Source organism: Larus michahellis, chromosome 5 (genome assembly GCF_964199755.1).
Source record: "Larus michahellis chromosome 5, bLarMic1.1, whole genome shotgun sequence".
Lineage (NCBI taxonomy): Eukaryota > Metazoa > Chordata > Aves > Charadriiformes > Laridae > Larus > Larus michahellis.
The window spans coordinates 46174944-46202426 of record NC_133900.1 but is presented as its reverse complement, the minus strand read 5'-3'; the positions used below and the strand labels follow the sequence as shown (position 1 = coordinate 46202426).

Genomic DNA, 27483 nt, shown 5'->3' with positions numbered 1-27483 from the left:
TGTTATATTACTGAAAGAAGCTTTATTTTTACTATTAAACTGAAGTAATAGTTAAAATTGATTAAAAGCATGTTATAATACTTGTAATTACATCACAACCAAAGGTCATTTGAACCTTTTTAGGATTTAGGTTAAAAAACGTTTAATATGCTTTGCTACTTTCTCTAATTACGTCAGGTAATCACCTTAACTACCACTTAATAGTGGATGTATCTACATCTAAGCTAATTCTGCACAAAGCTTAGGTTGTCTCATGCTACCTCAGAAAAATTCAAAGCAAATCAAAACTCCCTATATAATTATGCCACTATTTTATACCCATGACATGCCCACATGTCAAATGTTGCAGGACTGTATGTGCAAATACTGCATCTAAAGAGAAAAAACCCACAGCAGGGCAATATAGATGATCAGAGCATAAAGGATCTTTGGTGTAAGGAACACACTCTGAGGAGAAAAAAAAAAAAACACAAACAACCAAAACCAGAAGAGTGAAGCAGTGGATGTCTATCAAACCACAAACACCAAGGAGAAGATAAACTATTCAGTATTTCTCACAAGAAATGAACAGGCGGGGGATTTAAATCAGAGGTTTTCAGACAGTACACCAGAACTTGGAAACTGGCACCAACCATGTACTTACAACTTCCAAGGATGCAAACACTGACCTTGCTAGCTGGTTCTGTTGGTTCTTCACTCTTTGTAGTTGTTATTGTAGCTTCTAAAAAAAAAAAAAAAAAAAAAAAAAAAAAAAAAAAAAAAGAGAAGGGGGGGGAGAGTTAGCTTACTAGTTCAACAGATTTCTTTAAATACTGGAGAGTTTTAAGAACTTCTTGCATTACATTTTATCACCACAGTCATTGTGAAAAATGAAATACGCCTTCATTTAACTCATAGTGACAAATTACATTGGTGAGACACATGCGGAGTTCCAGTAGGAATAAGGAAAATTAATCAAAATCCCTCACTTAACACGCAAATACTTTGCTGACATTAAGGACTTATCAGTTGAATAACCACAAGACTTTCTTGTGGGCACACCAGGACCATGTAAGGTGCCAACCACATGCCCACAAAAATCTTTCTTTTATTTTCCTTTTCCTGGGCCAATTCCACAATGATATGAGAAGAGGCTCAGGAAAATATAGACAGCAGGAAACAGGAAAACAGCAATCATACAGGACAGGCAAGCACACGTTACGGAGAATCACTTCTGTAAAACGTTCACATCTACAACCTTGCCATATCACATGCATGGTAACCAAGAATTAAAATACACTTATGATTAGCAACAGACTTGGTTGTAAACATAGCCGTTATAAAATATGGGGAAAACAGCACCTATTGAACCAGCTCCAGCAGGCAATGCAAAGCACCGAGATTAAAATAATTGGTGGTGCAGCTGTAAACAGAACATACAGAAAACCTGAATCCTCTGCTCTAATCAGTTGTAAATAAAAGTCCCCATGTTGCACTGAAAAGGTCTAGTCAAAAATATTATGTCCACTGAAAAATGTAAGTCTTGAGTGTTTTTAGGCACTTCAGCCATCACCATGAACCTCCTGTTTTATGTTTCAGTCAGCAAACTTATTTTAATAATTCTCTTTTCTGATATCCTGGATCATCCTAATTCCCCGGCCTCAAAAGTATCCTCATTTAGTTCACAGTAACAGAGAGGTTTAGGATAGAAATGAGAAAAAACTTGTCAGCGTGCAATTTACCTTGGTCATTAAACTCATCCAAGTCCAACACCGCCACCTGAGACATCTGTGCAAGTTTCTCTAAAAAATAAATTTGAGAAGACATCACAATGTTAAGCTTCACATAACCTACAACTAGCAAAGTAACTTTAAAATGGCATTATCATATCAGAATTACCTAGTACAGGTGCAGGATTAGTCACTCCTTTGGACGGAGTCTCTACTGTCTTCACAGGCTCTGTAACTCTACCCCCTTCTGTGATGTTCTTTGGGTCTGACAGCTTAGTTTCCCCAACTTCCATTTCAGCTTCTGTTGAAATCTGAAGGTCTTCATCTACAGATTTTGCTGGTAGGTAACGGCAGAAAAAAAGCACTCTTCATTTCAATATATTAAACTAATAGATTTGCAAAAGAAGAATGAACTGCACTATAGATTTTTCTGCCAGATATTCAGAGAACTCCTATCACATGAATTCCTGCTCCTTGTTACATACAGCAAAAGCTGTATGAAATCGTACATACAGCATACATTTAGCCTGTTTAGGAGCATGGTTGAGAGTGTCCCTTGGGAGGCAGTTTTGAAGAGCAAAGGTGCCCAGGAAAGCTGGTCATACTTCAAGCAGGTGCTCTTAGAAGCACAGGTGAAGGCCATCCCCATGTCCCGAAAGACGAGCCGACGGGGAAGAAGGCCAGCCTGGCTAAATAGAGAGCTTTGGCTGGACCTCAGGAAAAAAAGGAAGGCTTACATTCTCTGGAAAAGGGGCTTAGCAACTTATGAGGATTATCAAGATATAACAAAGCTATGCAGGGGGAAGATTAGAAGGGCCAAAGCTCAATCAGAACTCAGCTTGGCCACAGCAGTTAAAGACAACAAGAAGAGATTTTTCCAGTATATCAACAGAAAAAGGAAAACTAGGGAAAATATAGGTCCACTGATGAATGAGACGGGTGCCCTAGTGGTGGAAGACACAGAGAAGGCAGAGTTACTGAATGCCTTCTTTTCTTCGGTCTTCACTCATAAAGCCGTCCCTCACGAATCCCATACCCTGGAGGCAAGGGGGAAGGTCTGGAGAGAGGAAGATTTTCCCTTAGTTGAGGAGGACCGGGTCAGAGACCACTTGGCCAAGCTGGACATTCATAAATCCATGGGCCCTGACGGGATGCACCCGCGAGTGCTGAGAGAGCTGGCAGATGTTATCGCTAGACCACTCTCCATTGTCTTTGCAAGGTCATGGGGAACAGGAGAGGTGCCTGAGGACTGGAGGAAGGCTGACATCACTCCAATCTTCAAAAAAGGCAAGAAGGAGGACCCAGGGAACTACAGGCCGGTTAGTCTCACCTCTGTCCCTGGGAAGGTAATGGAGCGACTCATTCTGGATGTCGTCTCCAAACACATAGAGGAACAGGAAGTTATTGGAAGTGGTCAGCATGGATTTACCAAGGGCAAATCATGCCTGACCAATCTGATAGCTTTCTATGATGTTATAACGGGTTGGCTGGATGAGGGGAAAGCCGTAGATGTCATCTACCTTGACCTTAGCAAGGCTTTTGACACTGTCTCCCATAACATCCTCATTAGGAAGCTGAGGAAGTATGGGCTAGACGAGGTGACAGTGAGGTGGATCGAGAGCTGGCTGAGTGACAGAACCCAGAGGGTTGTGATCAGCGGCACAGAGTCCAGTTGGAGGCCTGTAACGAGTGGTGTCCCTCAGGGGTCAATACTTGGACCAATTTTGTTCAATATATTCATTAATGACCTAGATGAGGGGACAGAGTGTATCCTCAGCAAGTTTGCTGATGATACCAAGCTGGGAGGGGTGGCCAACACTCCAGAGGGCCGTGCTGCCATCCAGCGTGACCTGGACAGGCTGGAGAGCTGGGCAGAGAAGAACCTAATGAGGTTCAACAAAAGCAAGTGTAGGGTCCTGCACCTGGGAAGGAAGAATGCCAAACACCAGTATATGTTAGGGGCGGACATGCTGGGAAGCAGCTCTGAGGAAAAGGACCTGGGGGTCCTGGTAGACAGCAAATTATCCATGAGCCAGCAGTGTGCCCTTGTCGCCAAGAAGGCCAATGGCATCCTGGGCTGCATAGAGAAGACTGTGGCCAGTAGGTCGAGGGAGGTCATTCTCCCCCTCTACTCTGCACTGGTGAGGCCACAACTGGAGTACTGTGTCCAGTTTTGGGCTCCCCAGTTCAAGAGGGACAGGGAACTACTGGAGCGAGTCCAGCGTAGGGCAACCAAGATGATTATGGGACTGGAGCACCTCCCTTATGAGGAAAGGCTGAAAGAGCTGGGACTCTTTAGCCTGGAGAAGAGAAGGTTGAGGGGGGACCTGATTAATGTTTACAAGTATCTAAAGGGTGGGTTTAAGGAGGACGGAGCCAGGCTCTTTTCAATGGTTCCCAGTGACAGGACGAGGGGCAATGGGCACAAGCTAGAACATAGGAAGTTCCATTCAAATACACGGAAAAACTTCTTTACAGTGAGGGTGACAGAGCACTGGAACAGGCTGCCCAGGGAGGTTGTGGAGTCCCCTTCTCTGGAGACTTTCAAGACCTGCCTGGATGCAGCCCTGAGGGATGTGCTTTAGGCAATCCTGCTCTAGCAGGGGAGTTGGACTAGATGATCTCTAGAGGTCCCTTCCAACTCTGAAGATTCCGTGATTCCGTGAAAAGCTCATTCCAGCTTTGCAAAACAGCTGTGTGGCTGTGGTGATGTGAAAGGGTCTGCTTCCTCAAACTCAACTACTTTCCCTCGTCCTTTGCTATTCTAGATGTACAATCAGCACTGATAATCACTGCATTAGCCAAGCCACAAGGCACAAGAAGGGCGCTTGCCTGTCCAACAACCTACTACATTGGCAAGCCCAGAAAAAGTTGTGAAAAGCTTGGACTCACTACCTTAAATACCTGTTTTGGAAAGTGGGCAGCAGGGAGACAGAAAGGCACCTGCCTATGTTTTCTGAGCAAAGTGTAGAAGTTCTCATTTGTCTTACCCACAGTATTTGAAGTTTTCTTGATCTTCTTATCTCCTGTCATGGATGATTTCTTAGTCTTTTCTTTTTTACCTACATAAAATAACCAAAATCAAGTAAGTCAGTAAAGATGCTTATTTCTTTAATCTTACATTTGTAAAGTTACAGTATAAAAATACATACAAAAATAGTTTAATCTGCAAAAATTCAACAGACATGACAAAAAAAAATCCCAAAACATAATTCCAACAAAATACTGAATGAAAGCCATGAAGTAAGGTATCTTTTGTGAATCTGTTTAGGATTCTGGTGAGAAAACCTTGCTCCTGAAAAAGAGTTGGTGTTTTCTTTCTCTTAAACAACTATAAACAATTCCCAGTTTCCACCTGTGAGACAGCTCTTGAAACGCACTGTTACACGACTCTTAATTCCATTCTGGAAATTGGATTCAGAAGTGACCACGCTAACAAATGACTCAAGACCAATACATCTTTAAAAAAGACAATTTCCCAACAAAATAATGTCTGGTCCTTGACATTGCTCCAAAAAAATGCTCATGAAAGCCAATAATATAAGCAACAAAAAAATGATATGGCTGTTACTTCCAATGTTTTAATAGTATCAAATTTTTGTAAAGTTTCATTGGCTTTTGATGTATTTGCTGCAGTTTGTCCTGTTTTCATTGAAGTACTACCAAAAAAAAAAGTTCTTCTCTAACAGCATGACATACAAGTTCTTCTGCCAGACCAGGTAATAATTCGTGAATATTTCTGAAATAATTTCTGTCAGGATCAATAGAAGACCAGGACAGAAATTTAAAAGCATTTGGAACATGCAAAAAACATAAGACACCAAGAAGCACTAATAATAACTGTGAAAGAGAACACTAAATACGTTATATATTAGGCTTAAAGTCAGCTTGAAGAATTATACTTATTTCATGGAGCCCAAAGTGCCACATTTCTCTTCAACAGATGCACAAACATTTAAAATTACAGAGTATAAGCACAGGTCAAGCTAGGGGTTCTTTACTGCCACTTGAGGGTTGTTTTTTGTGGGTTTTGTTTTGTTGTTTTTCTTTTTAAGAAAGAAAGATAGGGTCACATGAAAAGGAAAACATTTGAAAGTATAAACTAGACGTTTTCTTATAGCTCTCTGAACTTGCTTTCAGTCACTATTATGCAAATCACTCACACAAAAACAAAGAAAGGGGAAAAAAGGGGGAGGGCAATAAGAGAGTGTCCTGGTTTCAGCTGAGATAAGAGTTAATTTTCTTTCTAGTGATTGCTGTGTTTTCCGATTTGGCATGAAAGGAATATCAATAATGGGTATTGTTTTAGTTGTTGCTAAGTGATGTTTATACTAGTCAAGGACTTTTTTCAGCTTCCCATAGAAGCTGAGGAGGAGCATAGACAGAACAATATAGAATGCACAATGGAATATTCCATACCATAGATGTCATGCTCGGTATATAAATGGGGTTTGGCCGGGTGGGGAGGGGAGGCGGAAATCCGCAATCTCTGCTCAGGTCAGGCTGGGCAACCAATTCACCAGGCAACGAGAGTGACTTGTCTTGTATTTTCTTTTACCATTATTATGTTCCTTTTCCATTACTGTTCTATTAAACTGTATTTATCTCAACCCACACATGGTTTTTTTTCTCCCTCTTCTCCCTACCCTTCAGGGGAGGGTTAAACCAGGACACAGAGGTATCATCAGATACAAGGTAACCAAACCTTACCTGTAACAGATTTAGTTGTCCTAGTGGTCGTGTTCTGATCTTTTCTTTTATGAGCAAAAAATAAAGAAAAATCAGTTTTAAAGACAATTAATGAACATCAAAACAGCTTAAAAAAGCCCAAAAACAATAAAACACAGGAAGTCAAACAGATATGAACCCATTTGGTTTCCAATCGTTATTATTAACACTAAATGCATGTAATGATAACACTTACTTCGTACTTCGTGCAACTTTTTTAATATTCTGAGGCCGTTTTTTAATATTCATTTTGGTCTGGAATAGACAGAAAGAAAAACTTTTACATGTCATTTATACTTTATTTATAAATGTATATACAGACAAATATAAAAATGGTATTAATAATTATTAGTAGTAATTAAGTATATATATTAATATAGGTTGTATCTTTCACTGCTTATTAAACTGATACCATTCACAAGCACCAAATTTAACAAGAAAAATGGAATTACAAAGTGCATTTGCATATTTAGTTTAGACTGCCGTTTATGAAAACGGAATTAAAAATATATTAAAACAACTAAATCTGTTTTTCTGAAGAACATCAAGTTTTGGAGCAGAATACCAAGCCACACACAAAATATTATGTTGTTCACTAACAGGCTGCTTACCTGGCCAGGAGATGCTTTTGGCTTTTCTGCTACACTTATTTTCACCCGTTTCCCATTTACCAGCACTGGCACAGTTTCACCGTATTTCACAGCTGCTATTACGGCTTCTTTGAAGTTCATCTCCAAGAAGGCCTAAAATAAATGGTACTTTGAGTCTTTGTTTATACTACAGGCACAAGATACAATTCACTGCAATTTTTCCTTAGCAAAACTGCTCGTGACAGAACTGCATGTACTTCTCTCTCTAAGTTCGTGTGGAGTTTGATGAAAACGTCTGGATTTCAGCATAATACAAAAAGCATCCTACTTCCTCTAACATTGAAGACTTGGGTAGCAAGCAAGACTGAATTTATAAAGTTAAGATTCCCAGCTATTCCAAGATTACGTATGTGATCTTTAATGACAAACTGTTCAGGAAGCCTTATCCTATGTTTAGCTGAGGATCCAAATACTACACTTCTTCATTGCCTGACAATTTCTTTTGCATTCTGACACAGAATTTTTTACAGGAATGCTTACCTCATTTCTAGAGCGAAGTACGAGAAGATCACTAACTTTGCCAAATGGCTGAACAATTTTTTTAATATCTTGATCTGAAAAGCCATCATCTGGTAAATCAGATATTTGAAGGACAGTCCCACAACTCAGCAATTCTTCTCTCAACAGCTACGAATTGAAAAGAAAAGAAATACTTTCCAAGTCAAGTCCAGTAAGAGGAAGAAAAAAGAATCTGTAATAAAAATTACTTCAAAATAGACATATCGCTTAGTTCACAGTGGTATTTCCAGTTTTTTGCTTTCTAACACAAGGACAGAGACACAATTTTGTTGTTCTACTACTCCGTCTCAATCTTCGGTTATTAGAAGACATGACATAGGATTTACCAACTTATACAATACAACCTTTTTATTTTTATTGAGTACTATAAATCTACGTAATTCCAGTTGTCTGGGCTGCATGGGTAAGGAGCTGCACAACTCCACTACCTTCCTTTCAATGCTATCCATTAGCTTCAACAGCACTAGGAAATGTTCTCTTTGCTTATCATTTAGAGGCTTGAAACTACCAGGGACGACTGCATCTACAACTAAAATACAATCTGGTTTATAGGTGCTGTTTCTAAGAGATCCAAAGGGTCGGTATGATGGACTAAGACAACAATGGCTTCAGATCCTTCTTACAACAGTAGTAAAATTTCTCTGCCTCATCTTTTTTGCTTGACAGGGCAAAACGAACACTTTCTGCCTCCTGTTCTTTACTTTTATTTACACAATAAGATCCTCCAAACTGAGCTCATCACTCAGTTTATACAAATTTAATGGACATTTCTTTCTGCTGTTGGAAAGCGCACTGGAGAGGTTTTGCTTCACATCTCTTAAAAAACCCTTGCAGTGTAAATTACCACACTTACTTGCAGCCAGCAAATCTCCACATTAAGACGGCACAGAATCAGCAAACAGAATGGTTAATCTTGCCACAAGTGATCCCCCTGAAATGAGATACTAACCGAATTCTTAAAATCAGAGAAAAATATTAAAAGACTCACCCTATTATAAGGAGTAGGACATGGTCCACTGGTTCCTGTGGATAAGTCTTCCTCATCCTCTTCCACTTCCTTGTTTTGGGGCAAATCTTCAGTTTCAGGAGATGAAGAACTTGACCCCGGCAAAGAAGACACGTCTTTCTTCGAAGCTTTTGCAGAAATACTTATTTTCAGTGGCTTCTTCATATTTCCAGGCATCTTCCCTAAGGGTCCATGAGAATGTGGTGATTTTCCTGATCCCGAAGACCCTTGCCCAGCTGCTCGAAGTGACTTGTGTTTATTGAACTCTGCTACAAAGCCAGGTCCCAAACTTTTCACTACTGCCTCCAGAGCTGCCTTTCTGTCTGTGAGGGGAAGAGAAAATAAACTGGGTTTTGTTTGTTTGTTTTTAAAAGAAAACTTCATATATTGCTGTTTGGTTTTCTACAGTTTCAGTCTCACCACCCACTCCTGATGCAATCTTGAGACTCACTGAAGTTAGAGAACCTTAATCACGCTCTAGCAGAGATGGTCTATAAATAATAATAAACCTCTGTACTATTTTCACAGTGTTGTTGTGTAACTTGACATTTTTAGTTAGACTGACAGTGTGACTGTGGCAATGACATCTACAAAAATCCTAACGGCTGGAGCAGAAGAATGACTGTTCAATTTTGTATGGCAGGGAACATAAGAAAAGAAATGAAGTTTTCAAGACCTTGATCCTTCTCTCACATACTGATGCACAGCAGTACTTACCATCTTGATGCCGCCCTGCTAAATTCTGTATCCTTCTCTGTCTTGCTCCTTGTCCTACAGACTTTTGTTTTAAATTATTCTTTAATGATCTGCTACAACATTAATTTCCTGTATGCTTTCTTTCTGTGGAAGATTTATATTTTAGTTACTAATTGCATCTTCCCCTCATTCTTCTACATTAAAATGCTTTGCATTTTACCCTTAAGAAGATCTCTTTGAAACTGCCTGTCCCTTCACAAGTACCTCTTAATTTTCTGAAAGCATACAAACAACATAGCCACAGTATGCAGATCAAAGCAAAAAAAAAAAATCAACCTTTTAAAATACCTCTATTTTTTTCTCTTCAGAATTTAAAAAGAAACAAAAACTCCAATGAACTACATGGACTTGACCGATCTTACGCAAAATCTCCTAGAACTGCAAACTGAAGGAAGTAAGCTGAACTGAATCACAAAATGGTGCAACCAACTTAACTGTTACAAAAGATGTTTAATTGAAAGCCTTTCATGAACCGTGCTCTTATCTCAACAAAATTATTTCAGAACACTATGCTATCTTTGTAAGTTGCGCCTCCATTACACAGTTTCTAAGCCTTGCCTTTTCTTTCTCATCTATACTGCCTTTACAGAACTACTTTTTTTGATGCTGAATGAAGTGCCGTCTTCAGTTGTTTTCAATTCTTGACTATGCTTACCATCTTAAAAACTGAGCAGACTTGGAACAGACACTTGTTCAGCGGCGATTTGATATGATTAACCAATTCCCAATACTATGTAAGGAAGGTTTCAGACCTTTTAGAATGCCCATTTTCTTCTAAGCGTACTTCTCACAAAGCAACAGCAAAGTGGAAAACTTGTGCTTTAAAAACAGAATTTTGCTATGAAAAATGCCTAGGCGACACCTGGACAGATAAACCTCTTGAAATCAATTCAGTTTTCCTGAAATTAAAGGAAGTTTTAATTTGGCAATTTGTATCCGCCCTTTACCTTGAGATCGGGTTGACCTCCTTGATGACCAATCATTACTGGGAGACCTCTGAGGTCGTGGACCAGTTCTCAGTGGATTTCTCGATCGCTGTGGTGACCTTGACCTGTGTCTGGGGCTAAGTCGTCGCATCTGCCGCGGGCTTCGACTTCTTGGCCTTGTTGGCCTGAAGCGTCCAGGGCTTCTGGATCTTGATCGTGATCGGCGAAGAACATAGCCAGAGCCTCCGACCCTCGAACGTCTAGGACTAGGACTGGCAGAGTTGGAACGACGCTTTGGGGTCTGGTTTTCTTTCCTGTCACCAGCATTTCTAATAGATGAAAGGCATATAACGAATTTTGACAAGGCAGAAAGAATAATTAACCTGTGTCTGTTGAAATAGACTTTCCACAAAAAAAGAACCAAAATTTACTAAGTTTGGAGTCTAATTTGTTAACAAACATACTTTACATGCTGGTAACATGTTTGATACAGGAACTAAGGATAGGTAGACAGAACTGAAAAGAAGCAAGTAGGAGAGAAAAACCTGCACAGAACAAGAGAAAGCTGCAAAGAAAACTGAAGTTACAATCTGCAGTGCTATGAAAAAATAATAGGAAGAGGAAAAGGATACATGAAAAAGTAATGAATTAAGATGCTTTCCTTGCTTCTTTCAAATTTAGTTTGGAAGTAACCAACCTTGAGAAATCATGTCTGTAAGACTGACTGAGACTGAAAGAGAGATAATATACATCTGCTGCATATTTATGCTACCTAGAGATGTCAAATCGATGAAGAACATGGAAAGAAGTAATGGTGAAGAAATCCATGAGAGAAATAGCCCTCTTAGAGACACGGAAAGTAGTCGGGCATGGGAAAACCTTAACAGGAGAGATCACATGAATAAAAGGGAAAACCTGGAAAACACACTGAGCATATGCTTAAATATCCAGAACATTTTTGATGAGCTTGTCAGGTGGCAGACCAGTGTGTCACAGCCAAACACTTGTCCAATTTTTTAGCCCATACCAAATTCTTTGATACCAAAAATACACTGCACCAGTACTCAAAACCGGGTAGAGCAGACACAGCACCTTTGAGATCTGAAACTGGAAGAAGCCACTGATGTAGCATATCGTTCAGCTTACTCACTAGTAATTATAGTAGCAAAGCTAAAAGAAACACAGGCAAAAAACTGACATGGCATGTATGCCCAGTACAACTAGACTTACTGGGAAGACTGTAGGCTGGACAATTAAAATACACAAGTCTCTTAACAGCAACATGGAACAGAAGTTCACAAAGTGTCTAAGTTTGTTAACGGTACTCTAGAGCATCAGTGCTTAATGAATCACTGCATCAGGCACTATTGTTACTTGTTTAAGACTTTGAATAGACTAAGTTCTTCTGAGATGACACAGGCTCAGGAGAGAGGACTGACAACTGGCAGACGGGAGAAGGGGATGACAAGCAACTGGGGCAGCTGCTGCCCAGCCTTTTTGGCCAGCAGCTAGACGAGGACAGCTGAACAACCCTCAGGTCTCCTAAATGATGTTCCAACCCCTCTCACATAGCAACGTCTCAGAGTGTTTCTTAATTAGCAAGTTTCAAACTTCATTAGAAATCCAGATAAATCCCATTACTCCTGTGCCCAATAAAAATGTTTAAATATATTAACAAACCACCAAAATTTATAAAAAGCAAACACTGTGAAGTGATTTACCAGAGTGGTAACAGTACATAACAAGCTCATCAACCTTGCCCTGAGACTGCACCCAGCAGCTCTGAATATCTGTGATCACTGAGTGCCTACAGCTGTATTCTGACTCTCCCAGCTGGAGACATGCTGTCATCAGAAAGGATTTAAGAAAGTGCCACCCTAAAATACAACTCTTGTGAGCAAGAAGATCCCTCACTCAGAAAAAGTGCTATTAAACACTTATCCAATTTATTAGGGTCCTCCAGCTAAGAGCAGTTTCCTTTGCCTGGGTTGCATGTAGCATCAGCAGCACTGGACAGCATTTTCAGTCTGAGGTTTTAAAATATAATTATTCTCTTCATGAAAGTTTCAAAAGTAGATTTATTTCTCTTTTTAAAGTCTTATTTCTCCTTGTTTATTAACATGTAGAGACCTCAGATATACTCTGCAAATTAAACTGACCTCCATATTAAGCTTTTTAACACTTTTTTTTTTTTTTTAACTGAGTAGTCCACTTCCCAGGAAGCATGTCAAACTAGCTAACAAAAAGTCACATGGAAAATCTAGCAAAAAATAAAGTAATATCATCTTATTTGTATGCAAGTTGAAATATATACATGTTGAACCAGCAAAGCAATCCAATCTTGCTGAGACTCAAATAGAATTAATCCTCAGGTTGTGTTTTTAAAAAAGTTAATAGTAAATAACATAATTTTAAAGGACAGAACATGAGTTCATGAATTCCAGTGTTTTTTCAACTTGTGATCACATAGCTTCCCAAGGGATCTAAGGACTGAAGAGTCTGTGAAATAAGAGCTAGCACTAGCACGCCTTTTGTCAAACAGGTTTCAAGTTGCAAACAAGAGTGGCTTAACTGGAAAAAAAGATTAAGTCTAAAAGTCAGAAATCACTCACACAGTTTAATCAGTGGTCTAACACTGGTCACAGCCTCGCTCCGGTACTACTGTATCACATCCAATAACTTACACCTAACTGAAGCACAGTCAGAAGGTTCAAGGGGAGACTGCTCATAATATCAGTCTCCAGACTCTTCTACAGACTTTACTCTCTCTTCCTTGTGAAAGAATTTTAGATACTACGCCACTTGTATTATTAAACAAACTTAGGACAAAAACCACAAAAGCACCCCACACAATTTTATAATGAAAATAAGACACCACTAATAGAGCTTGCCAGTGAGCAAAACAGCAACATTAATGCAATTAATTACCACACATTTATAATAGCAACAAATTAAAAACAACCTGTAATCAAAAAGCAGTTACCTCTTTGAGGAATGAGACTCGGGGTTCCAATCAGGGTATCTGTTAAATGTTAAAAATACAACCATCAGTGAAAAAGCTAAATTTGCCATCTGAACACAATTTTCACTTACATGCAGTAGCTTTTACAGATAAATGTTCCCGTTCAGGACTCCAGAAGCACCAAGTGTCAATTCATCTTTTATCCTAATGGTCTAAAGCCAACTTAGAATAGTGCTAAGATACCAACAATCTTCATTAAAGAAATCCAACAAGTACATTTTCACAGACTACGTGCATGCACAGAAAACACTTTTTACACTAAGTGAACTTTTTAAATAGATTCCTTACTGTTGACGTAACTGGCGGCAGCTTTCAATGTGAGAAGGAGTGTTCTGATGCAGAATCCAGTCCTAATTGTAAAAAAGACATCCAGAGAAGTTTGATTAGCATGTAAAGCATTAGCATTTGACCACAATTTCTAGTTATGTGTTGTTGTATTTTACCTTCCATTCAATTTTACCTAATAAATGATCTTATGTCAAGGTCATATTTATCACTTAAAATCATTACTCTTTATGCAAAAGATACTTAATGACTATCGGAGGCTCTTAAAGAACACAAGGGAATCTAAGTGGAAGTTAAACAAAACGCATCATATTAAATGAATCTGTTACTTCCAGCACCACACTGGGTTGTTGTCACCACACTTCTAAGGCAAAAGGTTGATCCAATAGGCAGCTATATTAAAAGAAAGAAAACTATTAGCAGTCTTCACAGATTGTCAGACTGATGAACACATACACAGCAAATTAAGTTAAATAAAGCAGAGAACCCAACACGGTATCTTTAAGTCAAATATCATTTCTACAGAGGCATGACTTCTCATGCCTTAAGCTCAAGAGCATTCACTCCTAATAACGTTACAACTAAAGGTCAATCAAAAAGTCTGGCAACATTTTCAACACGCACACGCAGATTTTTTATATATAAAAAATCTTTTTATATTAAAATTTATTAAAATATTTATCTTTTTATATTAAAAAAATCTTAACAGAAGTTTTACTTGGGAATAACTGATGGATTAAGCATGAGACAAATCCAGAAGTACGATTCAAGGCCTAAATCTTGAAAAATACTTCGGCACAGGTTTAGCTGTAAACACAGAATCAGTCCCTAGCATGGGAATCTATATGCCTGAGGACTTTATTCTAGTATTATTATTACAAAAGTAAACTGACCTTCTAGTGGAAACAACTGCTGTAGTCAGTTTGCTATTGAGAAGAGATATTGTATGGTCTGAAGCCGTAAGGTATCATATGTCATCAATGATAATCATTATATGTCCTTAAAAAAACCAACTTCTAGCTGCTTTAATATTTTAAAATAGATAATAATGGCTGAATGATGCAACTGACAGGCAAGGCTTCATAAACTAATTTGCAGTCGTGACACTACATATCACTTTTTCTAAGCGCATGCTGGCTTATAACAAAAGATTATAAAATGCATAGTTGGCAGTATCAAACCCTCTTGTTTATTGACAAAAATGCTGAACATGCTGGTTAAAAGAAAAGCTCATGATGGTTTACTCAAAGCCTTTGAGGTGGAAGAATTAATGCGACCAGGGCACAGACAGTTTTGTGCATTTGGGCAACACAGAGAACCCTGCAAGAACATTTGTTCCATGCACTTACACTATCAGCCTATTAATACTAAAATTTTAGTGCTACAGGACAGCTAACCAAACTATTTATACTCCACATATTAAAACCATGGGTTTTAAAGACATTAAACTACATTTTAAGCACAAGACTTCTTATAATTTCCTGAAGAAACAGATAAACTGGTTAACCAGTCTCAGAAAAGCATTGAAAAGATTTGCTAGCTGTGTTCATAAAAACATTCTACCTGTCCAAATAAAATCAGAAAAATATTACTCAGAAGACCCTTTGCATTAGTCTCACTAGTTAACCAAAAGCATACTAAGAGTTGAAGAGCAGACTGATAAAACAACTTGCAGCTGTAGAACTACATACACAGTGAATACACAGCATGCACACAAGAGCAAGCAATTCACTCTTACGCACTTTTTTCTCCTCATAACATGCCATTACTAAACAATCCCATTCTTAAGGATGCCATTTTTCTAGAGACTGCAACTTAGACAGGAAAAACTATTACTCAAGGGATAAATGAAATTAGCTTATGGAAATGAAAGGAAACTGGGCTTCAAGTAACCCACTTCCGTGGTCCCAAACGAAGAAAGTATGCACAGTGTCTAGGAGGGCCAAGGGAGGCCATTTTGCTTCCAAGTGTCTTTAGCTACCGGTCCAATGAGCATTAACGAGACTGGCAGGCCTACAAAGAGATATTATCCTCCCTAACAAACACAACATTCTTCTCCTCTTCAAGTCTTCATTATGCCAATGTCCTCTTGCATTCCACAGAATTACAGGAGTCTCAATTTATGCATATTCCTCCTCTTTGATTAATTCCTTACCCTTCTCAGTCTTCAGAAATATTCCGCTCCCTCTGCTAAGTCTGTTCTCAAAGACAGATCCTTCCCCCCAAAGGGCAAGATCCCTTCCCAGCATAAGCACTCCATCACCTCCTGGTAAGAGTAAGAACTTGCAGCCAGTTTCTTCCAGCAGCAGCACTGCTGCTCCACAACGGGACACCTCCAGGGAAAAGCACCTTGATCCCTGCGGTATCTAATTCTGTGCGACTGGCAAACCTCCTGCTACTTGTGGACCACCACCAAAACGGTCCTGAAGAAGCAGCTGACAGAGCACAGTGTCTCCAGTCTCCAAACTTACTGTTATCTTACTATTGGCAGAAAAGCAATACGCAGGGATAGCACCTGCGCTTGTTTGTGCTGGTTTCACAGGAAGGTATTCTGTAGAAAAACTAGGAGTAAAATGGAGTAGACACATATTTTGTCTCCTTACTTCAGCAAAGGAATCACAAGTGCAATTCTCTGTGGAAAACAATGAGTCCTCATGACTTCACACAATTTAAAGCCCAAGAAGACATCATCCTCACTTTAAATCTATTTAAGCTAGAAAACAAAAATTGTCATACACAGTAAATACGATCCCTCGTGCTGGCAATACTGCAAGTGTACTTCGTTCCAAAAGTGACATGTGTTTGAAGACAGAGAAATCACACTTTATTATTCCAATAAATCCACCATTTCAAGTTAGAAAATGAAACTGCTCTGTGAAATATTCATAAAATGTTTTGGTACGTTGAAGGTTTTACAAATATATTTGAAAGACGACAACACTGAGGGAAGATTCCATCTAGCAAAGAGCAAAATTGGGCACTCTCCTGTGAAAAAATATTGCAGGACACAAAGGCACAAGTTTTTGAGAACACCTAGATCAACAAGTCACCTTAGCATCAATTAGTTTTCTAAATTAACTTTTTAAAGCTCAGAAAGCCCACCTTTCTTGAGTATACCTTTTCTTATAACACATTATTATGTACAACCAACCCTGATAATGCCACAAAAACCTTCCTAACACAAGACAAAAATAAGGATAAATCTTGCACATTTCTGATGCTGGTCCAATAACAAGTCGCTTTCAAGTCCATGGTAATCACCATTTACCGCAAACCCACAACATTTTAGAAAGCTAAATAGTCTATTAGAGAGTTGACACCTGACTGAAGGAGCACAGATAGCGAAGTATGAAGTTACACTGTCGACTGAAATGGCAGGACTTCTCCAGTTCACCTCTGAACAAATGTCTCAGCAAGACCCAACCGAGGTGGCTGGAGGCACTGTCAAATAATCGAGGCTCCCACCACCTACTGCTGAAGATCCAGTGAACAGCTCTGATAGGAAAAATTGCTAAAGAGAGTCTTTCCAAAGTCTACTGCATGAAACAGCTGAAGTATCCTTCACATTCAGCCCTGGACTGTAGGCATTTTATCATGCTGCTGCCATGTTATCACTGCACATGAGGATCAGCCATATACCTTACAAAAAAGTTTCAAAGCTTAAAAAAAAATGTATATATTTTTCATGGACAGATCTACAATAGCTATGCCATGCAGATGGACGATATTTTAAGTTTTGACTTCCAAACAGTGTATTAGCAAAAAAAAAAAAAAAACACCACCTTCAAATATATATAAAATAGCTCTGTAGAAGAGGCGTTCAGGATTCTTTTCAGATTACAGAAGAACTAGAAAATACATTTATTTGCTTAGCTGTATGGAACTCAGAACTCTGTATTTTGGTATCCTTGGACATCCCAAGGCCATCTTCAGCTTTCATTTCATCCCACCTCATTAATTAAGCAAGTTAGATACTTAAGAAGACAGACCAATGGGGAAAACTGATTGGATGTTTAAGGGAACAGCAAAATGATTTTTTTACTCCAAGCAAAAACTCAGACAACGTTTCACTGAGTTTATGAGAGAGCAAAGCTGAAAGAACAAGGGGGTACAGTTCAGATGATGCAAATATGAAGCTTTAGCCACTAACAGTTACTGTAGTTTCAGTGGCAGACTGACTCTCGAGGAGCAAGATCTGGATCTCACATCCAGCCATAATCCTGACATTTTAATAAACTAATGCCAGGTAACACACTTGAATTCTCTTCTGATAGACAATGCAGCTTCTGCTTCAACCTTGCCAAGAAAATTAATCCTAGATGAGTTTGTACTTCAGTACAAGACTGGATTAAAAGAATCTATGAAAAAAAAACCAGCTCATCGCCATGATAATCTTAACTTGAAATCCATCATTTTAACACCACTGAAACTTGGTTTTTTAGATATCCAGTATCTTCAAGCACTGGAGAAAGAGAAGGTTTTCCTCATTCGGTATCTTTCATCATCTTCATCCATTCTTCTTTCACGTTATCCACTCTGCTTGCCTACTTTCTTTTCAATTTGCCACATTACAAAGACATCTGCTTATAACAAAGCATTCTTAAACTGCTTGTTACAACTTGGTACTACACACCAGGAATCATCATGTCTAATCATTTTGACCTAAAAACAGCTCTGAAGATCCAGTTCATCTACAGGTGTGCTGGGGAGACTAAAGGTCCATCTAGCTTACCTTGCACTTCTTCTCCCATGGAATGCAACAGGGGATGGCTAGGGAGGTAAATAAGGAGGCAGAGCCACCTCCAGCCATCTGCTCATCATGGACTTCTTGAGCCATCAGAGGGTCTTTGCATAGCCACCACATTATTTTCTTCCAGGAGCTTGTTCAGTTATTTTTCAACTAAGATTTCACAACATTGTGGCAAACAGTATCTACGCTCTGTGTGAAACAACCATTTCCTAGAGCAAGTCATACCACACATGACTATCAGTTTCTACTGTATCATGTCCCCATCACTTCTCTTTGAGTTTGAGGGTGCCGTTTCATATGCTTCCTCTTTAACACTTAGCACAGCTTTAAAGACTAAAAAACTGAATGTCTTGGTCATCTTTAACCATGCAGCTGAGACAAAAATGAAAACTTTATTTGTAAAACCGAACTGTGAAATTGAAAGTAAGAGGAATTCTTCAGAATTCACAAATACACAAGACTGACATTTCTTAACATAAACTTTTATTTTTTGCAGTAAAAAAACCAAACTAACTCTTTTGGTTACTTTGCAACACCCTTGTCTAAACATGGCTTGCCCCATGAGGTCTCAAAAAAGCCTGAATTGTCTATACAGCAGCAGGTGTTCATGAAGAAAAAAAAAACTATTCAGAATAAGGTTAATATATGCCAGAGCTCTAGATGCAGCCATGAGAGGGAGAAAAGGTTGTGTAGTTGCAGTCAGATCAGAATGTCTGTAGAACATATGCTACACCATAGTCCCTTTAGGGCAAGAAGTTATAACCTTTAATCTCCCCAGAAAACTTCATAGCTAATTTGTCAAGAAGTATTTTTAGTAAAAGCATTTGCTTAATTTTAGAAAGCAACAGTAAGCAAGCAACTGAATAATTCACATTTAAACAGATCTCATTTTTCCAAAGTGCTCTGTCCATTTATTAACACAAACCCAGATTTGTTGCCCTGTTCAATTTTACACGTTTTTATTTTAAATCAAGCTTCCCTTTAAGTTTTCAAGTCTGCCCAAACAGCTGCACTTCTCCCTGGCTTTCAGTGCTTCCAGTGTAAAAGAACTTGAAAATTTATTTTTATTCTGAAGCCCCTAATGCAGCTGTCACCATCCTAACTATTCATTTGCTTTTTTAATACACAGCATAAATAGGGCCAAGCAATCTCACATGATTTTGCCAAATTGCAAAAAAGCACCCCCCCCCAGGCTTTCCACAGGTTTGTTGAAGACTATTTAAAATTTAAACACATGAAACTAATAATGAATTATTCAATTTTTTTAAGTTATGTTCTCCTGTATTTTTGACGTGTCAAGCCTAGGTCTTTCATGAGAAATCCACAGCTTTCAGAACGCTTTTCTCTCTCCCAGTATTTACCAGTTCCTTCCTTCCCTCAAGAGCTGAAACTGTTACGTGCTTCATAGCTGAAAGCTCAGTCAGATGAATGAAAGCATTTTGTTTTGTCTTCAGTCTCTGGAATAGTCAGTGTCACACAAACCACATTTGGAAGATTAAATTTTTGCAGATAAATAGGCTGCTTTGTTTTAATGCAGACTTTGCACGAAGGGGGCTGAATACATGAACGTCTCATCTACCCTACCGAGATTCAGCATACAATTTTTGCACACATTTTAGTCACTCAGATGATGTTAGTATTTTACTCCACTGATAAAGGGTTTGTCATTTGAAACCCACTGTAGAAGACGTAAATAATTGTTAATTAAAAAAAAAAAATCAATGTGTATAGCAACTTTGAAACGCATTTGCAACAGAACACGCTGTGCAGCAGTTACAATGATTTGCTAGCACTGTTTCTAGCATTCTGAAATTTGCATGTAAGCACTCAAATTGTCGAACAGCATCACAATTCATTTAATGCACAGTAAAAAATTAGTTCATAAAACAGTGCAACAGGTAAGATGCCGAGTACAAGTTTATGCAATAATCTTTGAAAGACACTCACCTTCATACGAGTGCATTCAATGTTACACAGAGAACACATATGTGGAAATATTCTTGGAGATGTAGCATAGTAGTCATTCATCATTGACGGAGTGGGCAATCTTTTTATCTTCTGGGCATCGGACTGTAGAAATGCGGGAAGCCACGATGCTTTCACAATACCAAAAGGAGATCTAACTGGCCCCTCAGCCTGTGTCTGTACGGGCTTCTGTCCTGCTCCTGAGCCACTCTGGGCATTAGACTGGCTTGTCCCAGATTCATGCTGAATTCGGTCCTGCTGACTTAGAACTGCAATAAGTTCAGCTGAAAAGGGTGGGTGGGTCATTGGTGGCATTATGTGCTGTGTCACAGACTGCTGGACAAGAGGCGGCATGACAGGTGGCATCAGGGGCTGTGACAAGGGTGGCATTATAGGTGGCATCATGGGTAGCATGACAGGCGGTATTGCAGGCTGGGAAACAGATTTCACCACAGGGAGTCCAGGGGGTGTTGCACACAATCCAGACACCTTTCCTGGAGTCTCAGTTGGAAAAAATGATCGAGTATTTGATGAATCATTCTGGAACCCTGTCGGTTTTATTAAGTCTTCAACTGGAAACACTGGATTACAGGTCACACTAGATGGTGGGACACTCATTGACATATTCTGTTCTCGTTGGAAGTCTTCCCTGTTCTCTCCACTCGATGCTTCAGGATTATAGACACGTGCTTCGAGAGGTTCTTCAGTCAGCACTTCAGGATTATAAGCACGCACTTCAAGAGGATCTTCGGTGTAACCGTATTTGCTTGCGTGCCCATAATCAATCACTTTACTCTTGACTGCTGCACCACTCGTACCACCAACCGTTTCTTCTGCTCTGCTCTGAGACTGTAAACTAGGTAAAGAATGACCCATTTTACGAATCCGTATTTCTCTCAAGATTAGTGGCATGTTTTCAGGTGTCAACTGATCATCTGGATAGCGACTGAGTTCCTCCAAATCTTCATTAGACAGCCCGAAACTCGCTAAAATACTGGAAGCGCTTTCTGGCGTGTAGCGGTTCTGGGCATTTGAATTCTGCTCTGTGATCCGTGTTGAGGTAGATGGCTTTTGCCCATTTGTCCCAGCAGAGCGTTGGCTATTATCCCAGTGATTTGCACGAGGCTCTCCCTTCTGCTCCTGGTGTATGTTTGACTTTGCTTTTACCTGCCTCGGATCAGCCCTGTGCAGAGTTACCCGAACGTTTATCCTCTGTGAACCCGTCCACTGAAATGTTTCCTGTCCCGAAAATCTTTGTGATGTTCCTTGAGGTGTTCCAGGTGCAGGCTTTCTCTGAAGACCTGCTGCACCTCCGCCCCTAAAGGATCCTGGAGGCTTTGTGCCAGATGGATTAGGTCCTCTCGGCCTCTGAGGTAAAGTTCCTCTAGGGCTAAACATGGCGCTTTTCAGAAATGCTTGATTTAACCAAGCATAAGGAGGTGCAGAACTGTTGGTAGCAACTGAGGTCAATTGCTGAAGAGCCAACTGTGTCTTAATTTGTGCAAGCTGTAAAGGAGGAGGGCCCAACAGAAGTGGGCTTGCAATGCCAAGGTTCAAGGAATTCACAAGTGGTGCGAAACTTTCCAAGAATAACACAAAGCTGAAAGTTAAAAGACAAGTATTAGATAATTTTATCTTTTCACCTACTTTACACAGTGGATTCTATAACCGGTGAGAAAAACAACTGAAGTCACAAAACAGTATTTTGATGACAGTTTAAATGGTACTTTTGAATTTGAAATTCTGTTGAACAAAAACATTTTCTTTCACTGCATAAAATCTTAATATGCAGTGAACAGGTAACAGAAAATTAAGTAAGTGAGCTTTACCCAACAAGTTCAATGTCACAGATCTACTGATGACACATTTTCAAGAGCATTTTCTAAAACTTGGTATTTCAGTTCGTAATGACAACATAGTTTGGACTTATTTACAATTAGAGTTATTTTATGAGCAATAAGCCAAAGTATTAAAACCCTCTCCAAATGTTTATGAGGTATGAATTGTAAGTGAAACCATTACGTAGAGAATTCAAAACAATTACAACTTGGATGTCAAGTCACTGTGGAACTGATCTGAAGACAGCAAAACAGTTTTCAGAAGGGTCACACCCATGACCACTCTCATGGGTGAACTACTATACCCTGAAAGTATTCAAAGGGTGTGACAATACTTGAATTCCATGGTTCGAAAATTTCTATTTCCCAGATGTTAAGGGCAAGATCTTATATTGAAACAACTTTAAACAGAAAGGTGTAAAATCATACAGAAACTGAAGCAATCTACATACAAGCATAAAAAAAAAACCACAATGGCAATGGAAACTGCGATTCTTTATTTCAGCTGAAACCATCGAGAACTCAATCCTGCAAGGTAGTAAAAGAATGTACAAATACAGGTAGAATAAGACAAAGTGATGTTCACGGTAACAAAAAATGAAATACCACAGACTTTTGGAAATGTATTCTTGTAGCATACTCAAAGCAAAGTGCTTCATCTGCCCAGCTCTGTCTGCACTCCAGTACCACAGAATCAGCACAGACAGAAGAATCCCAAGAAGTCCTCACTCCACCCCTTGTCAGTCTGTCGTCTCCCAAAACTGGACAACCTGCTGCTTTCATTCTTCTTGCAGCAATACATTAGGTTTGAATGAGTTTTACTAGCAGATTTTCACTAAGCATAACTATAATAGGCCTTGCAGACATTCCTAGTTGTTTCTGAACTTGTATGCTGCATTTCTGCAGCGTTGAGGTTCTTGTCTCACCAACACCATCACAGATTTTGTTTTCAAATCTCACTTAATTTGACTCCAAATAAAGCTTTTCAAGTAAATGGAGGTGCCTCTCTCATGTTTGTCATCTGTAAGGACTGAAGTTCTGAAGCTTGAGAACAACTCAAAAAAATGCAGCTATAACTTGAGAGAGGTGAACCCTGTACAAGCTGCAGGAGACTCAGATTTTACAGTTGAATTCCTGTAACTTGTTACTATCTGTATGTTAAGCATTCTTTTTAAATTCTATTAGCAATTATTTAACAAAGTACAAACTGAAGTCAGGCCAAGAAGAAACAGTAGCTACAGAAACATTAATCCTATCTCTTCTCCATTACAAAAACAAAGGAAGCCATAATAAAGAAAAGATTCCCACCAGACAACCATCCCAGAACTCTGGCCTCTCATCCAGGACTCCTTACTCAATACGCCTCCTCCCTCTAACAAATTAAATCATATTTAAATGGTAACTGCGTGTTAGGCCAAGTTCGTTCAAGATAGTTTCAAAACAGACTATTAAGCAAATAGACACAAAGTAATCTCTTGCCTTCCAGTTTTGTTGTTCTCTGGAACTCTCATCACTGCAGGGCAAAAGAAAACCTCTCAGCACATGAATTTGGAAAGTAGCTGGAAAGAGAACAGTATCAAAGCCACCCATGACAAGAACAAGTATGAATATATTAGTAGAGCACGTTTTAAAAATAAACATGCTGGTTTGCAAACTGAACATTAATTCAGTGGATTGTGAATCTCCCAGGATATCTATTCAAGAGCAAACCAGAACTTCAACAGGAAGAATTTTTAGCACTCAATTAGAGATTTCCAGGCAGTGCAGACCCCTCAATCACCAGTGCACTGTGATCAGGTATGCCTCCACACCAGTATTTGCCACAACTACCACAAGTCACACGCCTCTACAAACCTCTTGTCAGAGCTGACACACCATCAGCCTAGTCAGAGATGGTGATCCGGGAATCAGCAGGTAGAAAAAGCCAATCAGCATATTGCACCGTGAGTCCAGTATCAGAATGCCACAATGGGATGTCTTCTGTTCTATGACAATTTTTAAAGCTATCACTCCAGTAAACTCCTAAGGTACACAGTCATGTTCAACAGGGAATATGGGTATATACTCACTTTATGCCAAAGTGCACTACTGGAATAAACTATTTATAAGCAAAACAATTAAATTTCTTTTGCTTTTTAGTGAACATTCTAAACTAAAATTGAGGATAACTTTTTCCTCCACTTTGTTTTAGCAACAGTACTCCAAAATGAGGAAAAAACACCTTCCATTCTGAATACTAAAAATATAAAAATAGCCTTACTGAAGCAGAACAGAGGTCCAATATCCTGTGTTCAATAGTAACCAATACTTGATGCTAGAGACCATGCCTATAACTTAATGTACTTTCTCCGAAGTCCTGAAACTGTCTTCAGTTAACAGACTAAAGGTTGTAATGTCATTTTACCATGAACATGTGTTAATTAAGCAAAATAGTCAAACAGAGACTTTTCTCAGAATCAACAAGCAAAATGCTGCAATCTGCTCAGGACATGGTAATACTGGGCCTGCTAACTTACCTTCCAAAAATGTCAAAAAAACAAACAGCCTCAGAATTGGATGCTCCTTAACAAACAGCTTTTTTGTTAGGGCACTTTCTCGGTCACTGTGGTGTTGGAAGACATGCACCAAGAACAGTCTCTTCAGGTAAGCAGAGGAGACATGGCACTAGCATTTAAAACTACCTTACTGAGTCAGGAAAATAAGAGAACAGATACTAAGAAATTCTCAAACTAAAACTACTAGGTTCTCCATCAATATTAATAACTTAAGAAATACAAAAGACAGTTTTGTTACTTCTGTGATCAAAAGGCTAGTTCATGAAAGAATTCAAAACAGAAGTAGAAAGTAGCCTTAAAGACAAGGTTTTAAAAGACATCCATATTTGTGCTGTACAACCCTTAATGACTCTGAAACCTATCTGCAGTAAAACATTGAGGACTTTACTCAGACCCACAATAATGCAAATACTTTTGAGCACATCTAAGACATTAGTTTCCTCACCACCTGGCCCTATCTACATCTGAAGTCTTAGGAAATAAGAGGCAAAACATTTAAACTGCATTCCTCCCCGTAGAAGGTATACACTCAAATTCTCTTCTGCCATCCAGTGAAGTGTTGTACAGCAGCAAGTGTGCAATGAAGCCTTAATCAGCTGAGTCTCATGACTGACCTTTTCAAAAGAAATGCTGGAAATGACAGTTGAAAGATAAAGTGATGCCAAGGTTAAGCTAACAATGGTCTGGACATTTAAGGCTAGATTCTCACCTTCCTCTTCAAAAGCAGCTTTGTTTGGAGTTTGTCTGTGATCCTCTAGACTGCTTTTTCTGGTGCAGTGACATCCTGGCTACTCTTATAGCAGTGACTATGCACCTCACTGATGCTTTATCGTAAGTGAATGAAAAACAGAATTCCCCAAAGACCATTGTGCTTACCTAACTCCTGGAAAATTTAGTCCTTGAAACTTAAAATTTCAGAGTATCACAGAAAAGCCAAATTATACCCTTCTTGCTTTTTGTTCAACTTCATCAGTCCATTTTGCCAAGCTTCCCAATACAGATGGATAAATAAAAGGTTCTGGCTACTTGCTTAAACACTGGAGAGCCTTAACAGCTACATTTGTTAATATGGTGATACAGAATGATCTTGCACCTTACTGGGTTCGAGGATACAGCTAGAATAAGCTTTTACCCTCTCTCCCTATAAACTTCCTCCCTTCCCAGAGGTCCAGCTGGTTGTGTTTCAAGGATCCAGGGTCAAATTCTGGTGCAGCCCAGCTGCATAACCTTGGCCGGGTTGCTGAGATAACTAGTAGAGTTGTAGGAAAGAGTTCTGATAAAGTCTGTAGTGAGAGTTAAAAAAAGGCAGGGAGGCAGGATTACAGGCAAGACGGACAGGTGCCATTTGCAGCTGAAGGATTCAATAGGAGAGACATCAACCGAGAATCTTAAAAAAAAATCCTAAAGAAAAAAAATAGGGAGGCGGTGTTGATGGATGGATGACATCAGTAGATGACAGCAACCTAACAGCACTGAGGAACCCTTCAGGTAGCAGGCAAGGCCTTCTCTTACCGATGCCCATCTAGTCAGCAAATACCCTTTGGTTGTCCTGCTGGGAGCAGTGGGCATGTTAACGCTTAGACTAGCAGTCTGTTAAATTTTACCAGCCTCCATGCATGTTAAACAATAAATAATTGTTTTGCATTTTTAACCTCTTTACCCTGCTTACAGAGTCTCCTTGTGCAAGGCTAAAGCTAACTAACTAAAGTGACCCAGAGACGGATGTTAACAAAGCTGACAATTCACTAAACCAATCTGAAGGCAAGCCAATAAAAATATGCAGAAAACTCCTGTCTCATACAGGTACAGCACATAACAGTCAAAAGCAGTGGGTACTACCTGATTTGAAGCAAATATGAGAAGTCCCGCAAGTGGAGAAAGAGAAATGCAGCACTGACCAGCAATACCGCTGAGTTCAAGCTCTTGGTGTTGAAGACAAGAAAAAGAAATGGTACCTACATATTGAAGCTGTACTGTTTCAGTGGTCAGCTGTCTATCAACAACAGAAACACCTTTAAGTCAGCTGTGCAATATAAAAATCAATCACAAATAAAACAGGAGGCTTAAGTTAGAGGTTTAGCAATAAGACCCCACAAGAATGTGGAAGCCGCTTTCTCTAGTCAAAAGAGAAGGCTTCACCTGAAGACAGTCTTGCACAGTCATTGAAAAGAATAATTTTCTGCTGATTTGTCTCTATAAATGGTATTGAATTTTCTGGATATGTGCTAATTGCAGAGCAGTCAAGTAAAGACTGCATTTCAATATAATGACACTTTGGGAACCCAGGCATGCTGCAGAGACGGATACTATAGGTAATCAAACATTCATCCACAGCCAACATTTTCAGGCCACAAAGATGGCAAGCCCGGAAACCTGACAGCCATGTGACTTTAAACATGCAGAAGGCTGAGGCCAGCAGCCAAGCACACACACAGCCACTCACTCACACACCCCCTCCCCAGCGGGACAGGGAGAGGAAAAGTGATAAAGCTCAGGGGATAAGATAGAGATGGTATGAAAAGGGAAATGGGGGGAGCCAAGCAAAGGCTATCACTCACAACCTCCCGCAGATGGACCAGTGCCCAGCCGGGCTCCAAGCAACAGCCACCTTGGAAGCTACAACCCTATTCTTTCTTCCTCCACCCCATTTATATGGCTGAGCATGACATTACACGGTATGGAACATCCCTTATGCCAGGTTGGGTCGGCTGTCCCAGCTGCGGCCCCTCCCAGCCTCTTGCCCACCCCAGCCTACTCTCAAGGGTGCAGAGGGG

General features: G+C 39.5%; 1 protein-coding gene across 4 annotated transcripts in view; it reads right to left on the bottom strand.

Moving 5' to 3' along the window:
* The window catches only part of ZNF638 (zinc finger protein 638), a 68806-nt gene that overhangs the window by 24380 nt on the left and 16943 nt on the right, over positions 1-27483 (bottom strand). For all 4 annotated transcript variants that reach the window (XM_074587140.1, XM_074587136.1, XM_074587137.1 and 1 more), the window contains exons 2-14: positions 20299-21916; positions 13605-13666; positions 13278-13316; positions 10316-10623; positions 8595-8935; positions 7568-7714; positions 7049-7180; positions 6634-6692; positions 6420-6463; positions 4700-4771; positions 1879-2046; positions 1722-1781; positions 669-721 (exon numbers count right to left, since the gene is read on the bottom strand). In XM_074587140.1, coding sequence (XP_074443241.1) covers positions 669-721; positions 1722-1781; positions 1879-2046; positions 4700-4771; positions 6420-6463; positions 6634-6692; positions 7049-7180; positions 7568-7714; positions 8595-8935; positions 10316-10623; positions 13278-13316; positions 13605-13666; positions 20299-21916 — 3103 coding nt within the window. The remainder of the gene's footprint in view (positions 1-668; positions 722-1721; positions 1782-1878; positions 2047-4699; positions 4772-6419; positions 6464-6633; positions 6693-7048; positions 7181-7567; positions 7715-8594; positions 8936-10315; positions 10624-13277; positions 13317-13604; positions 13667-20298; positions 21917-27483) is intronic.